The sequence below is a fragment of the Salmo trutta genome, chromosome 16 (genome assembly GCF_901001165.1).
Source record: "Salmo trutta chromosome 16, fSalTru1.1, whole genome shotgun sequence".
NCBI classification, from domain to species: domain Eukaryota; kingdom Metazoa; phylum Chordata; class Actinopteri; order Salmoniformes; family Salmonidae; genus Salmo; species Salmo trutta.
The window spans coordinates 19,127,752-19,143,431 of NC_042972.1; the positions used below are offsets into that span (position 1 = coordinate 19,127,752).

At 43.6% G+C, this 15,680-nt stretch overlaps 1 protein-coding gene across 1 annotated transcript in view; it reads left to right on the forward strand.

Moving 5' to 3' along the window:
* The first annotated feature begins 358 nt into the window (after positions 1-358).
* erc2 (ELKS/RAB6-interacting/CAST family member 2) overlaps positions 359-15,680 on the forward strand; it is an 81,327-nt gene continuing 66,005 nt past the window's right edge. Inside the window, exons 1-2 of the mRNA XM_029695191.1 lie at positions 359-441; positions 9,903-10,739. Coding sequence (XP_029551051.1) covers positions 10,062-10,739 — 678 coding nt within the window. The 5' untranslated portion in view covers positions 359-441; positions 9,903-10,061. The remainder of the gene's footprint in view (positions 442-9,902; positions 10,740-15,680) is intronic.

The following is a 15,680-nucleotide window of genomic DNA, read 5'->3' on the forward strand; positions in this document are numbered from 1 at the left end:
TAATGGTCCATAATGGTGATTGATGGCACATTGGCTGTGAAATTAGACTAGATGATAGTGGGGGTGGTGGGGGTTGGCAAACTGCACCAGCCAGTTACCAAACAATTCCTCAACTTACTAAATAAGTTGTTTTAAACCTACACCCTCCATATTACACCCGTGAGGATGGTGACCATAAAAAGCAGGGAGGTTAATGATAAAGTCTGATGAATTTGTGAGTTGAAAAATGAGATTTCTATATTGGGATGACACAGTCACGTTTCGATGGTTCAATACTCTGCTCTCTTTTGACTGTCCCTTTAAATAAGACTGTGCTGCTCTGTAGTAGGTAGCGAGAGAGAGCGCGTGTCCGCTGCCCAATGACAGCGCAGGATGCTAGACTGGTGTGAATGGAGTTGCTGTCTCTGAAAGGTGATGGAGAGGAATTAACTGTAGAAAAAGGTACATTTCTATTTGATTTATTCAAGATCAATGCTGATATGTATGATATAGAGCAGTACTGACTCAGTAAATGTGTAAATAGTAAAGTGTTTTCGATGTGTGGGTAAAAAATCACTCCCAATCCTTTCGTTGGATTGTATAGTAGATGCATGCATGGGAAAAACGTACAAGGCAAGGTAATTTGTAGTCACTCTGTTTTTATCATGTATAGGCCCATTTCACTCATTTGATCCGGGTGAAAATCGAATTTGTTTGTCGGCTCATTTCGAGTAGAATCGGTGTCCAGGAAAGGTGAAAGAATTACATATATGTCTATTTAATTTTCAATATAAAGGATTTCGAGGGCGTTAGAATCGTATTTTATCTTAATAGGGCCCAGTGCTCTGTAATGTATAAGGTTTTATACATCTAGTGGCAAACTGTCATACATTATCACATTGCATTTAGATAAAATGTATATAGTCCAGTGAAACACGAAATATCACGGGCACGATACTGACAATTCGACATATTAAACGTCTGTAATGCTCCAGGGTTTCATTATGTCATATATTTCCTTATTAGAATCATTCAGGGGGAAGCATTTTACAGATGCTGTCATTATGAATTAGACATATTTAGCAAAATTGATACCAGGATCTTATTGATACTGTATATAATTTAGGATATTAGGCTACTAAACATTATCGTTTTATGTTCCAACAATTTTTTAAAAGCGATATGAGAAGAACCCTACAGCTACATTTCCCCCCTCAAACTAATGAACCCCCTTCAGAAATGGACATTTCATGTTGGCTAACTGACAAAGGTGACAGCCATTAGGAAAAATGTTTTTCTGCTATCTGATCCTCTCAACCAATAATGAAAGGCAAGGGGAGTGATTTCAATTGTGAGGTTGGGTGTCTTGTCAATGGCCACGCTTGATGATGGTCATTCAATATTATGTAGCCTACTTGTAGTCTATATACATAATTTGCCCCACGTAATTATTCTGCACAGTTGTAGCCTATGCAGCTGACCTCGTGCGGCACGAGCCGTGCCGATGTTGAGTACATTTTAAATGATGTCCAGGTGTGAATGTTTGTATTCAAACTCAAGGTACCGTATGCATGATGGCTGAAACATTGACCATTTACATACATTTGTGACTGGAAAAATGATGCCACATTGGCGTGTAATTGTGTGATTTATAATGATATTTAGAGAGACATTGCTGTGGTCTTATGTGGATTTCGATTCCATCATGGCAAGAGTAAAGGCCACCAAAAGAAAGGTTGCGCGTGGTTGATGAAAGGAAAATGACATGGCCTTATAGAAATGTAGACAGCCCCAAAACCAAAAGCAGCATTATTTATTTACACAGACACACCCAGGGCCTATATGTGCGACCGATTCCGTGCCACATCTCTGAATCTCCGACGACAATTTCTTCTGCACAGTCCTTCGCTTATAGTTATTTTGGCCCTCGCAAACACAGCTGCTTACGCGTATCTGCCACATCACACCTGCCTTTATTAGGCTAAGAGTATTATCATCGTCTGGCTTGTTGATTGCATATGCAAATATATGAAATGTGTTTGACTCTTGGTTCAGCACCATGGACAGCACCGCAGTTAGCGCTAACGCTGTTTGTGGATTCAGCTGTGATGTTGGGTCGATTCAGCACCACAACCCTGACCGCTTTAATGGGAGAGGATTGTAGGCTCCTGTGTTGATGTGGCTTCACAGACAGAAGACATAGGCTTTAGCTCAGTGGGATAGCAAAGTCTTGTTGCACCCAGGAGACCTGGGGTTTGAACCCAGCTGGTCACATGCAGTTCTTGATGCTTTTCCAACATTTCCACTACAGACTTCACAAACACTTTGTAGCCATTGGCAGCCAATTGAAGATAAGAATTGCCAGCCTCCTGATTTGCATGTTGTATAACTTGTTTGAGCTTAATTAGCTACAGCCTCTGAGGGACTGGCTGCTGAAAAAGCTACTTGTTTAGCTAATACAACTGCTTCAGTCCTCTCAGCTAATGTAGGCTGACATATTACACCCTTTCCAATGGATTTAATTTCATTCACTCTGCCATTTTGTATTTGTAACACTCGCATCCCATTTTAAAGCTTCTTGTTGCAGAAAACGTCTGTCATCGTGTTGTTGTGATTGCCTCTACTTATGTATTTTCTCACAGGTATTTCTTCAATATTTCAATCTTGTCCCCAAAATGCTTAGCCTTGACCCAGATCTGTTTCTGCTGTCTTGCCAAGTCCTATGGTCATTGTAATTTCCAAACACCAGGCTGTAAAATACTTTCATTACCTCCAATATCCTTGTGGGCCTTCATAGACAGACATACAGCCATATCACATCGCACATCAATGCTATCTGATTCTGAAAGGGAGAGGTGGTGCAGTGCTATAGGCAAAGTCAGGTCTGGCTGAAGGGCAGGCACATAATGGTTCCGGTAAAGATAGTGGCCATCTTGTCCTTACCCTGGCATGGAGGGAGGAGTGAATGGTACAGGTGACCAGACCATCTGTAGTCACTCTCACATTTCCTTTCTCCTTCCTCTATCCACCCACACCGGAATTCACAGGAAAACTATTTTTTTCTTGCCTTTTCAAACTTAAGTTAGCGTGATGTAAGAGGACTGCCAACCCAGGTGCTTTATCGCTGTAAGCCCAGACAATGCAGTCACCATGGAAACCATGTCTTCTGAGAAGATGGTATAAGTGTGGCCCGGAAGGAAGGAAGAATACAGCCCAGTTATCACCACAGACAGACAGACAACACCACCCCTTAAAACAGCCCAGTTATCACCACAGACAGACAGACAACACCACCCCTTAAAACAGCCCAGTTATCACCACAGACAGACAGACAACACCACCCCTTAAAACAGCCCAGTTATCACCACAGACAGACAGACAACACCACCCCTTAAAACAGCCCAGTTATCACCACAGACAGACAGACAACACCACCCCTTAAAACAGCCCAGTTATCACCACAGACAGACAGACAACACCACCCCTTAATACAGCCCAGTTATCACCACAGACAGACAGACAACACCACCCCTTAATACAGCCCAGTTATCACCACAGACAGACAGACAACACCACCCCTTAAAACAGCCCAGTTATCACCACAGACAGACAGACAACACCACCCCTTAAAACAGCCCAGTTATCACCACAGACAGACAGACAACACCACCCCTTAAAACAGCCCAGTTATCACCACAGACAGACAGACAACACCACCCCTTAAAACAGCCCAGTTATCACCACAGACAGACAGACAACACCACCCCTTAAAACAGCCCAGTTATCACCACAGACAGACAGACAACACCACCCCTTAAAACAGCCCAGTTATTCTGATAATACATTTACATTTTAGCAATTAAATTCAGACACACTTATCCAGAGTGACTTACAGTTAATCTTAAATTCACAGTTCATCTTAAAATAGCTAGGTGGGACAACCACATCTCAGTCATCTCTGTCATAATACAACCAATCAAATCAAAATGAGAGGGCAGTGGGCGGGACCATGAAGAACAGCTACAACCAATTAAATGTTTGACTTGATAATAGAATCTTACTAGAAATAAATGGAAAGAAAGGAGGGAGGGAATAAAATGGAAGATGCTCTTAGACATATTGCACTTTTTTACACTGGAGCCTAACAAAATGAGTCTGGTTCAAGAACTGTTTGTGCTCTTGCCAACTCCATTAAGTTGGCAGGATAGCACAAACAGACTGGCACTGGGACAAAAGTACAAATAAATACAATGTTAGATTGACACCGAAGAGCCTGAGTATAACACACAGCCTCCTAACATTAGGTAAAATAAGTGGTCTAACAATAATAAATCTAAAAACATTGCATTACATAACACTGACATACAACCACCATGTGGCTCTAAGATGATTGGCTAGAGTCTGAGAGTGCTACTGGGAGTGGCTAAGTGTTGCAAAATTCCTGTAACTTTCCCAAAACTCCCAGAAACCCTGCATTTTTGGAAAACCAGAGAATTTTGGGAAAGTTGCTGGAAATGTGCGACACTAAAGTTTTTAGAAAACTACTGATGGTGCTGGAAAACCTAGAACCTGATCATGCTTCTTGATTGTTGTAAAATGGTATTTTAGGATACGTCCCAAATGCCTCACCATTCCCCATATAGGACACCACCCCTGACCAGGGCTCTGGTCAAAAGTAGTGGACTACACAGGGAATAGGGTGCTACCCGGGACACAGACATATTCTCATATTCAGTTGTAGAATCTGACTACATACAGACATAACCACCACTTTGGATACCTAAAATACCTAAAACGTAATAAAATTCAAACATGTACACGAAATGTACATTATCATTACTTCCTCACAGAAAATAAGCAAACTAAACTGAAGAAAAATATAAACACAACCTGCAATCATTTCAAAGGTTTTACTGAGTTACAGTTCATATAAGGAAATCAGTCAATTAAAATAAATTCGTATGGCCCTAATATAAGAATTTCACATGACTGGGAATACACATACCTAAAAAAATGAGCCTCACAAAGGGCCTTAGGATCTCATCACGGCATCTCTATGCATTTAAATTGTCATTGATAAAATGCAATTGTGTTTGTTTTCTGTAGCTTATGCCTGCACATACCATAACCCACAGCCACCATGGGGCACTCTGTTCACAACGTTGACATCAGCAAACCGCTGATCCACACGACACCCTAACCTGGGGTTTTACTCAATATGCATACTAGCGTGCTGTGCTCTCTCATGCGCCAAGTGCATTCTCCGAGGACGTTATCTTGAGTATGTTCTTGTGAGGACGAGAGTGTGGAGCACGGATAAAGCATTACATTTGAGAAGCACTTGCTTCTCCCCATTCACCAAACTTTCTTCCAGCTAAGACAATGGCAACAATAGAGACCAAACAAGATATACACAAAGCAAACATTTTGCTTCATAATTATCAGCTGGATTTATGTGAATCCTTGTAATCTAGCTAGCCAAACATAACCTAAAACTAATGTTATGCAAGGTACAGTAGATGTCAATTCTTCGTGGGTAGCTAGCTAACAATTCTTTGTGACTAGTCAGTTAGCCCTATTGACTTACTATAGACTTACCCATTTACTGAACCTTCCTTCTTCTAGCCAGGACAGTGGCAATAGAGATGAACCAAGATATACACAAAGCAAACGTTTTACTTCCTAACTATCAGCTAGCAATATGTGAATCGTAATAATGTAGCTAACCAGATAGTATAACAGACAAAAATGACCTAAAACCAATGTTATCGAAAGGTAGATGTCAATTCTTTGTGGGTAGCTAGCTAACAATTCTTTGTGGCTATCTGGCTAGCTAACAGTTGTAGCTAGCCAGATAGCTCTATTGACTTACTATGGGCTTGCGACCTACTCACACTACAGTGGGTATTGTAGGCAGGTAACCATGCCAAAATGAACACAGCATGTATTTATTAACGTATCAACATATAATATTGTAGTCAGGCAACATTTGAGATGTGAAGTAGGAGTGTATTTGCTCTTCAGCTCAAATAATGATTTCAAGAAAATGTGCTTCATTTTTTAAGTGGTTGCATCCTATTTCTTTGCATACGTTCCGTTGAAGCTTGCATCGATGCATGCTTCAAAATTTGTACAAACGGAGAACGCATTCGAGAAGTGCCCTCCGTGCTCCGTTTCACATATTTGGACTCATGCTCCGACGGTCTCATGCTCCAATTTGCATGCTTGGAACACAGTGGTATGCATTTTGAGAAACACCCCTGGTCTGCGGTTGTGAGGCCGGTTGGACGTACTGTCAAATTCTCTAAAACAACATCGGAGGCGGCTTATGGTAGAGAAATTAACATTCAATTGTCTGGCAACAGCTCTGGTGGACATTCCTGCAGTCAGAATACCAATTTCATGCTCCCTCAAAACTTGAGACATCTGTGGCATTGTGTTGTGTGACGACAACTGCACATTTTAGAGTGCCATTTTATTTTCCCCAGCACCTGTGTAATGATCATGCCGTTTAATCGGCTTCTTGATATGCCACGCCTGTCAGGTGGATGGATTATCTTGCAAAGAAGAAATGCTCACTAACAGGGATCTGAACAAATTTGTGCACAACATTTGAGAGAAATAAGCTTCTTGAGCATATGAAACATTTCTGGGATTTTTTATTTCAGCTCATGAAAAATGAGGCCAATACTTTACATGTTGCGTTTATATTTTTGTTCAGTGTAAAACAAAAACAGTTGAATGGATTTGTAGAAATACTAAGTATAGAGAGGGAGACGTTTTGAGCACAATTTACACGTTCACACGTTCACACTGTGCATATACACAGTATTACGCTACCCCCCCTCACACACACACAAACGAAGCATCCAAAATACAAATTGCAATTATGTTGGTAAATCCTTCAGAGCTCAAATAAATGTCTTGTTTCTGTACGAACAAGTTATCCCCACAGACAGACAGACAGACAAACAGCACCATCATCACTTAAAACAGCCCAGGTATCCCCATAGACAGACAGCACCACTACCATCCCTTAAAACAGCCTTTGGGTTTCTTCTACCAGAACCCTATTTGCTTCCTGTACCTCCTGAGCCCTTTGATAACACTGGGGGAGCATCCCAAATGGCACCTATTCCCTATATAGTGAAGTACTTTTGACCAGAGCACATAGGGCTCTGGTCAAAAGTAGTGCACAATATAGGGAATACCATTTGGGACACAAACCATATACTGGAGGCTGTAACCGCTCAGCTAAATGTGATGGCCAGAAACGTGGCTGCCATTTTGACGACTCTGGTGTATAATGACTCCACATGGAATTGAGCTCACATGCTATTGTGCATGCTAATGTGCGTCCAGCAAACACTAGCAGTAGCCTACAGTAGGAAGCATTACGTTCACACACTGCTCTGTACTCTGTTTCCTAGATGGGAATTACTATTAATTTGAAATATAGATTTAAATGGCTGGATTAAATCCGTATCACCAAAGTATCGTGGAAGATCCGCCTAAAAATGTAAAGGTAAATTCCGATTGAGCTGGCATATGCAGCGTTTACCGTGAACGCAGTCTCTGTGACCGCGGGAACATTGCCTTAAGTTGTCAATCGTGCTATAAAGTGGATCTTCAGCGTTAGAGACTGAATAGAGCCCTTAGCTATACCATGACAGCACAGCTGTATGATGTAGGTCTACAGATGGACAATTACAATACATTCGTTTAACCCTTTGATTATGTGCCATTAATACAACAGCAGAAGCTCCATTTGTCTTTATTTTTAGCACAAAAGATGAGGTACAGTTGCAGGCATTCTGCCTTCCCCTGGTTCCTATTCATTAGTGCAAACCGTAGCAAAACAGTTTGCAACAGAAAATGAAAACAAGTGTTTATTATTCAATAAGATTAGGGTAGTCCCTCCCTGTTTCAGTCCATTTTCTTCCGTTTGGTGACTAGTGAATGTGACCCTGGGGTGTGGAGGGATAAGAGTGATTACATACGGCTGAGTGCTCCAGAAGAGGAAATGGAAGCGTGCGCAACTCTGGGGGATGTAGTCTCTAACTGATACCCAGTCACTCACTAAGGTGATTGCTTATTGACATGTATTATATATTATTATAAACTGAGTGGTTCGAGCCCTGAATGCTGATTGGCTGAAAGCCATGGTATACCATGGGCATGACAAAACATTTATTTTTACTGCTCTCATTATTTTGGTATCCAGTTTATAATAGCAATAAGGTACCTCAGGGTTTGTGATATATGGCCAATATACCACGGCTAAGACCTGTATCCTAGCACTCTGTGATGCGTCGAGCCGAAGAACAGCCCTTAGCCATGGTATATTGGCCATATACCACACCCCCTCAGGCCTTATTGCTTAATTATACCATGCCATTGTTGAATACTTATTTCTGATTGGCATGAAAGGGGCATTCTAGAGTGTGCATTATTTCCCCTATAACGCACAGTAGAATTCAATGCCTGTAGTTTATTCTTACATGTTCTATGTTTGAGTTGCTTTTGACAGCAAAAGTCAAATTCATAACATTATTGGCATTTTTGAATTCGATTTTCATAATGGCAAGCTAGGACTGATTCTTTGGTTAGATAAACTAGTCTGTTTGTTTGGTTTCCACCGCAACTACTGTAGCTATCTAGTCAACTTGCTAGCTACTTCAGTGGATGTTGAACACATTTCTAGAGACAAATGTGTTAAAGCTGCAACAAACACTCAAAATGGACAGTTTTATCTTAATCTCTTCATTCAAAGACTCAATCATTTACACTCTTACTGACAGTTGTGGCTGCTTTGCATGATGGGGCTCCCGAATGGCGCAGCGGTCTAAGGCACTGCATCTCAGTGCAAGAGGCGTCACTATAGTACCTGGTTTGAATCCAGGCTGTATCACATCTGGCCGTGATTGGGAGTCCCATTGGCCCAGTGTCGTACAGATTTGGCGTAGGCCGTCATTGTAAATAATGGTTATGTTTAAAATAAAATAAAATGTATTGTTGTCTCTAGCTTCTTGCCCTTTGTGCTGTTGTCTGTGCCCAATAATGTTTGTACCATGTTTTGTGCTGCTACCATGTTGTGTTGCTACCATGTTGTTGTTATGTTCTGTTTCTACCATGCTGTGTTGTCATGTGTTGCTGCCTTGCTATGTTGTTGTCTTAGGTCTCTCTTTATGTAGTGTTTGTTGTCTCACTTGTCGTGATGTGTGTTTTGTCCTATATTTCTATATAATAGGCCTTTTGCCTTTTGGTAGGCCGTCATTGTAAATAAGAATTTGTTCTTAACTGACTTGCATAGTTAAATAAAGGTTAAATAGCCATGGTATAAAAGGGATTATCAACTCGGGGCTCTTTGCGTTCTCTGGAAAAAAATGCAACTTCATGGAAGGTCAGTTCCTTGATGAACACACCTTCCATAGAACGCATAGCCCCTTGTTGAATATCATTTGCCTCGGAGTGTCAGATGGGCATGGCACGTGGTTCTATGCCTTTATGATAATATAGTTGCTATACAATGTACTACTATGCACAGTAGGATAGGTGTTCTCTGCTTTCTGACTGGGTCAGCACTAATAGGACTGGGATGAGTGCCTGGGCCGGGGGAAACCAGGGTGATGCTGTGATTCCCAGTGGGTTCACTTAGAATTGGAATCCCTTCCTGTAAAATAAACCCACAGAGCCACAGGCTGGTGACTCACTCACCCAGCTGTCAATGTGAACGGGAGGAGAGCAGCTCTTTACAACACCGCACCCACCAAACCCTACAGGGGGGTTAGTGTGTGTGTGTGTGTGTGAGAGAGAGAGGAATGTTTTTTTGTATATGCTTTTGAAGTTATTTTATTTTATCTAACACATATGCAGCAGATTTCTTGTCATTATGATGACAAATTCTTCTCCCATTTCCACAGATCTGTCGACGTTAAGGCCCTCCACCCACACAGGCATGCAGTGAGCCACCTATGTGTCTCGCAGAGAGAGGGTACACTGTGATCGTTGCAGCGCGCCCCTGGTAAGGACCCTGTGGCGTGCGTCCGGCCAGCCCAGGCCACCTCTCCCTCACCCAGGAAATGTACGGCAGTGCCCGAGCAGTAGGCCACATCGAGAGCAGCCCTGCACGGTCCCCACGACTGCCTAGGTCCCCCAGGCTGGGCCACCGGAGGGCCAGTAGTGGGGGTGGGAGCAGTGGAGGGGGCAAGACGCTCTCCATGGAGAACATCCAGTCGCTGAACGCTGCCTACGCCACATCCGGGCCCATGTATCTGAGCGACCATGAGGGAGTGGGCTCCACCGCCACCTACCCCAAGGGCACCATGACGCTGGGGCGTGCCTCCAACCGGGCCATGTATGGGGGGCGTGTCACGGCCATGGGCAGCAGCCCCAACATCGCCACGGTGGGGCTGGGCCACCACACTGACCTGCTGTCCTACAGCGACCTAGGCTCCCTGTCCATGCTGCAGCACCACCACCACCACCAGGGGGTGCCGTCTGCCCTGCTGCGGCAGGCGGTACGTGGTGGTGGGGGGGAGCTGCTGGAGATGCAGGCCACACTCCGGGACATGCAGCGGGAGAACGACCTGCTGAGGAGGGAGCTGGACCTGAAGGACAGCAAGCTGGGCTCGTCTACCAACAGCATCAAGAGCTTCTGGAGCCCCGAGCTGAAGAAGGAGAGGATGATACGTAAGGAGGAGGCCGCGCGCACCTCCGTCCTCAAGGAGCAGATGAGGGTGACTCATGAGGAGAACCAGGTTAGAACACAACATACCTTCTCCCCTCCTCTCCCCTATGCTACTACTTGGTAGTATAGACTTGGTGGTGTGTAGTTGGAAGTGCACACTTGATAGTGTGTACTAGGATTAGTGTGCACTTCTACAACTCAATCTCCCTTTACATCTCACTCTGACATCTGTCCCCTCTCTCTATGTTTCTTTCTGGATCTCTCTCCTTTCTTGTCACAGTTTCTTACATTTACATTTTACATTTTAGTCATTTAGCAGACACTCTTATCCAGTGCGACTTACAGTAGTGAATGTATACATTTCATACATTTTTTTGTACTGGCCCCCCGTGGGAATCGAACCCGCAACCCTGGCGTTGCACACACCATGCTGGCGTTGCAAACACCATGCTCTACCAACTGAGCTACAGGGAAGGAGGGAACAGTTTCTCACTGTTCTCGTTCCTGTCTCGTCACTCTAACTATTCTCTTTTTGTCCCATGGTATTCTCTGTCTCTACTCCCTGATGTCCAATAATTATCACACTGTCATGTTTACTTAATACATGTGGAAACCTTTTTGGAAAGAGGTGTTGGTGGTCCTAAATGTTTCATAACCCACTCATCCCCCATTTAGAGGAGTCCTCAGACTGTATGGGAGGTATGGACGGAGGTAGGTGGATACGCATGCAGTACGAAGCTTCTAAAATAATCTAGATTCTAAAACCATCTAGATTCTACAGTATCTTACTGTGGTAAAATCATCATAATTAAGTATAACTTCGCAACTCTACGTTTCAGTGCAGCACACCACACACTGTACAGTATATCAAATATTGCACTTTGTAAAAGCATCCTGGTTCGTCCTGGTTTGTTTTTCTGGAGGCTTTATCCAAATTGTGCCCAAGAGATTGTGCCCAAGTGATTGTTAGGCTGCAATACTGCCACAGCTGATTTTAGGGCTTTGGCCACAGCAGTGGTGGCTGGTGGGTGGAGATATAGGAGGACTGGCTCATAATAATGGCTAGAATGTAGTGAATGGAATGATATCCATGTGAATGGTATCCATGTGAATGGAATGGTTTCCATGTGTTTGTGGTATTTGATATCTTTCCATTCATTCCATTCCAGTCATTACAATGAGACATTCTTATATATCCACACACCAGCCACCACAGAGCCACAGATGGATGATGTAAGGGCTATGTCCACAGCCAAATGTGACTTGATTGGTCTCTGTGCCTTCCCCCTGTGTCTCTGTATGTTGGTTGTGAGGGTGTGGAGTTAGCGGCCTAGTTGCATCACTCCCACGTCTCCAGTCTGCAGGAGGTTCAAGGACCGGAGAGGAATGTCAAGGACAAAGCAATGTCTGAGACTCTCTCCCTCTCGCACCCTCGATCTCTCTCGCACCCTCCCTGTCTGCTCTTCTCCCTCTTTTATCTATCTATCTATCTATCTATCTATCTATCTATCTATCTATCTATCTATCTATCTGTCTATCTGTCTATCTGTCTATCTGTCTATCTGTCTATCTGTCTATCTGTCTGTCTGTCTGTCTGTCTGTCTGTCTGTCTGTCTGTCTGTCTGTCTGTCTGTCTGTCTTATTTTTATTTCACCTTTATTTAACCAGGTAGGCAAGTTAAGAACAAGTTCTCATTTACAATTGTGACCTGGCCAAGATAAAGCAAAGCAGTTCGACACATGCAACAACACAGAGTTACACATGGAGTAAAACAAACATACAGTAGAAAAATATGTCTATATACAATGTGAGCAAATGAGGTGAGATAAGGGAGGTAAAGGCAAAAAAGTCCATGGTGGCAAAGTAAATACAATATAGCAAGTAAAACACTGGAATGGTAGATTTGCAGTGGAAGAAAGTGCATAGTAGAAATAGAAATAATGGGGTGCAAAGGAGCAAAATAAATAAATAAATACAGTAGGGGAAGAGGTAGTTGTATGGGCTAAATTATAAATGGGCTATGTACAGGTGCAGTGATCTGTGAGCTGCTCTGACAGCTGGTGCTTAAAGCTAGTGAGGGAGATAAGTGTTTCCAGTTTCAGAGATTTTTGTAGTTCGTTCCAGTCATTGGCAGCAGAGAACTGGAAGGAGAGACGGCCAAAGGAGGAATTGGCTTTGGGGGTGACCAGAGAGATATACCTGCTGGAGCGCGTGCTACAGGTGGGTGCTGCTATGGTGTTGTTTGTTGCGAAATAGGAAGCCAATTCTAGATTTAACTTTGGATTGGAGATGTTTGATGTGAGTCTGGAAGGAGAGCTTACAGTCTAACCAGACACCTAGGTATTTGTTGTTGTCCACATATTCTAAGTCAGAACCGTCCAGAGTAGTGATGCTGGACAGGCGGGCAGGTGCAGGCAGCGATCGGTTGAAGAGCATGCATTTAGTTTTACTTGTATTTAAGAGCAGTTGGAGGCCACAGAAGGAGAGTTGTATGGCATTGAAACTCGTCTGGAGGGTTGTTAACACAGTGTCCAAAGAAGGGCCAGAAGTATACAGAATGGTGTCGTCTGCGTAGAGGTGGATCAGAGACTCACCAGCAGCAAGAGCAACATCATTGATGTATACAGATAAAAAAGTTTGCCCAAGAATTGAACCCTGCGGCATCCCCATAGAGACTACCAGAGGCCCGGACAACAGGCCATCCGATTTGACACATTGAACTCTATCAGATAAGTAGTTGGTGTACCAGGCAAGGCAATCATTTGAGAAACCAAGGCTATTGAGTCTGCCGATGAGGATGTGGTGATTGACAGAGTCGAAAGCCTTGGCCAGGTCAATGAATACGGCAGCACAGTATTGTTTCTTATCGATGGCGGTTACGATATCATTTAGGACCTTGAGCATGGCTGAGGTGCACCCATGACCAGCTCTGAAACCAGATTGCATAGCGAAAAAGGTGCGGTGGAATTCAAAATGGTTGGTAATCTGTTTGTTGACTTGGCTTTCGAAGACCTTAGAAAGGCAGGGTAGGATAGATATAGGTCTGTAGCAGTTTGGGTCAAGAGTGTCCCCTCCTTTGAAAAGGGGGATGACAGCAGCTGCTTTCCAATCTTTGGGAATCTCAGACGACACGAAAGAGAGGTTGAACAGGCTAGTAATAGGGGTTGCAACAATTTCGGCAGATAATTTTAGAAAGAAAGGGTCCAGATTGTCTAGCCCGGCTGATTTGTAGGGGTCCAGATTTTGCAGCTCTTTCAGAACATCAGCTGACTGGATTTGGGAGAAGGAGAAATGGGGAAGGCTTGGGCGAGTAGCTGTGGGGGGTGCAGTGCTGTTGACCGCGGTAGGGGTAGCCAGGTGGAAAGCATGGCCAGCCGTAGAAAAATGCTTATTGAAATTCTCAATAATAGTGGATTTATCAGAGGTGACAGAGTTTCCTATCCTCAGTGCAGTGGGCAGCTGGGAGGAGGTGTTCTTATTCTCCATAGACTTTACAGTGTCCCAGAACTTTTTTGAGTTTGTGTTGCAGGAAGCAAATTTCTGCTTGAAAAAGCTAGCCTTGGCTTTTCTAACTGCCTGTGTATATTGGTTTCTAACTTCCCTGAAAAGTTGCATATCACGGGGGCTGTTTGATGCTAATGCAGAACGCCACAGGATGTTTTTGTGTTGGTTAAAGGCAGTCAGGTTTGGAGAGAACCAAGGGCTATATCTGTTCCTGGTTCTAAATATCTTGAATGGGGCATGCTTATTTAAGATGGTGAGGAAGGCATTTTTTTTAAATAACCAGTCATCCTCTACTGACGGGATGAGGTCAATATCCTTCCAGGATACCCGGGCCAGGTCGATTAGAAAGGCTTGCTCACTGAAATGTTTCAGGGAGCGTTTGACAGTGATGAGTGGAGGTCATTTGACCGCTGACCCATTACGGATGCAGGCAATGAGGCAGTGATCGCTGAGATCTTGGTTGAAAACAGCAGAGGTGTATTTAGAGGACAAGTTGGTTAGGATGATATCTATGAGGGTGCCCGTGTTTATGGCTTTGGGGTGGTACCTGGTAGGTTCATTCATAATATGTGAGAGATTGAGGGCATCAAGCTTAGATTATAGGATGGCTGGGGTGTTAAGCATGTCCCAGTTTAGGTCACCTAGCAGCACGAGCTCTGAAGATAGATGGGGGGCAATCAGTTCACATATGGTGTCCAGAGCACAGCTGGGGGCAGAGGGTGGTCTATAGCAGGCGGCAACGGTGAGAGACTTGTTTTTAGAGAGATGGATTTTTAAAAGTAGAAGTTCAAATTGTTTGGGTACAGACCTGGATAGTAGGACAGAACTCTGCAGGCTATCTCTGCAGTAGATTGCAACACCGCCCCCTTTGGCCGTTCTATCTTGTCTGAAAATGTTGTAGTTAAGGATGAAGATTTCAGAGTTTTTGGTGAACTTCCTAAGCCATTATTCAGACACGGCTAGGACATCCGGGTTGGCAGAGTGTGCTAAAGCAGTGAATAAAACAAACTTAGGGAGGAGGCTTCTAATGTTGACGTGCATGAAACCAAGGCTATTACGGTTACAGAAGTCATCAAAAGACAGCGCCTGGGGAATAGGAGTGGAGCTAGGCACTGCAGGGCCTGGATTCACCTCTACATCACCAGAGGAACAGAGGAGGAGTAGGATAAGGGTACGGCTAAAAGCTTTGAGAATTGGTCGTTTATGACGTCCGGAATAGAGAGTAAAAGGAGCAGGTTTCTGGGGGCGATAAAATAGCTTCAAGGTATAATGTACAGACAAAGGTATGGTCGGATGTGAATACAGTGGAGGTAAACCTAGGCATTGAATGATGATGAGAGAGATATTGTCTCTAGAAACATCATTGAAACCAGAAGATGTCATAGCATGTGTGGGTGGTGGAACTGAAAGGTTGGATAAGGTATAATGAGCAGGGCTAGAGGCTCTACAGTGAAATAAGCCAATAAACACTAACCAGAACAGCAATAGACAAGGCATATTGACATTA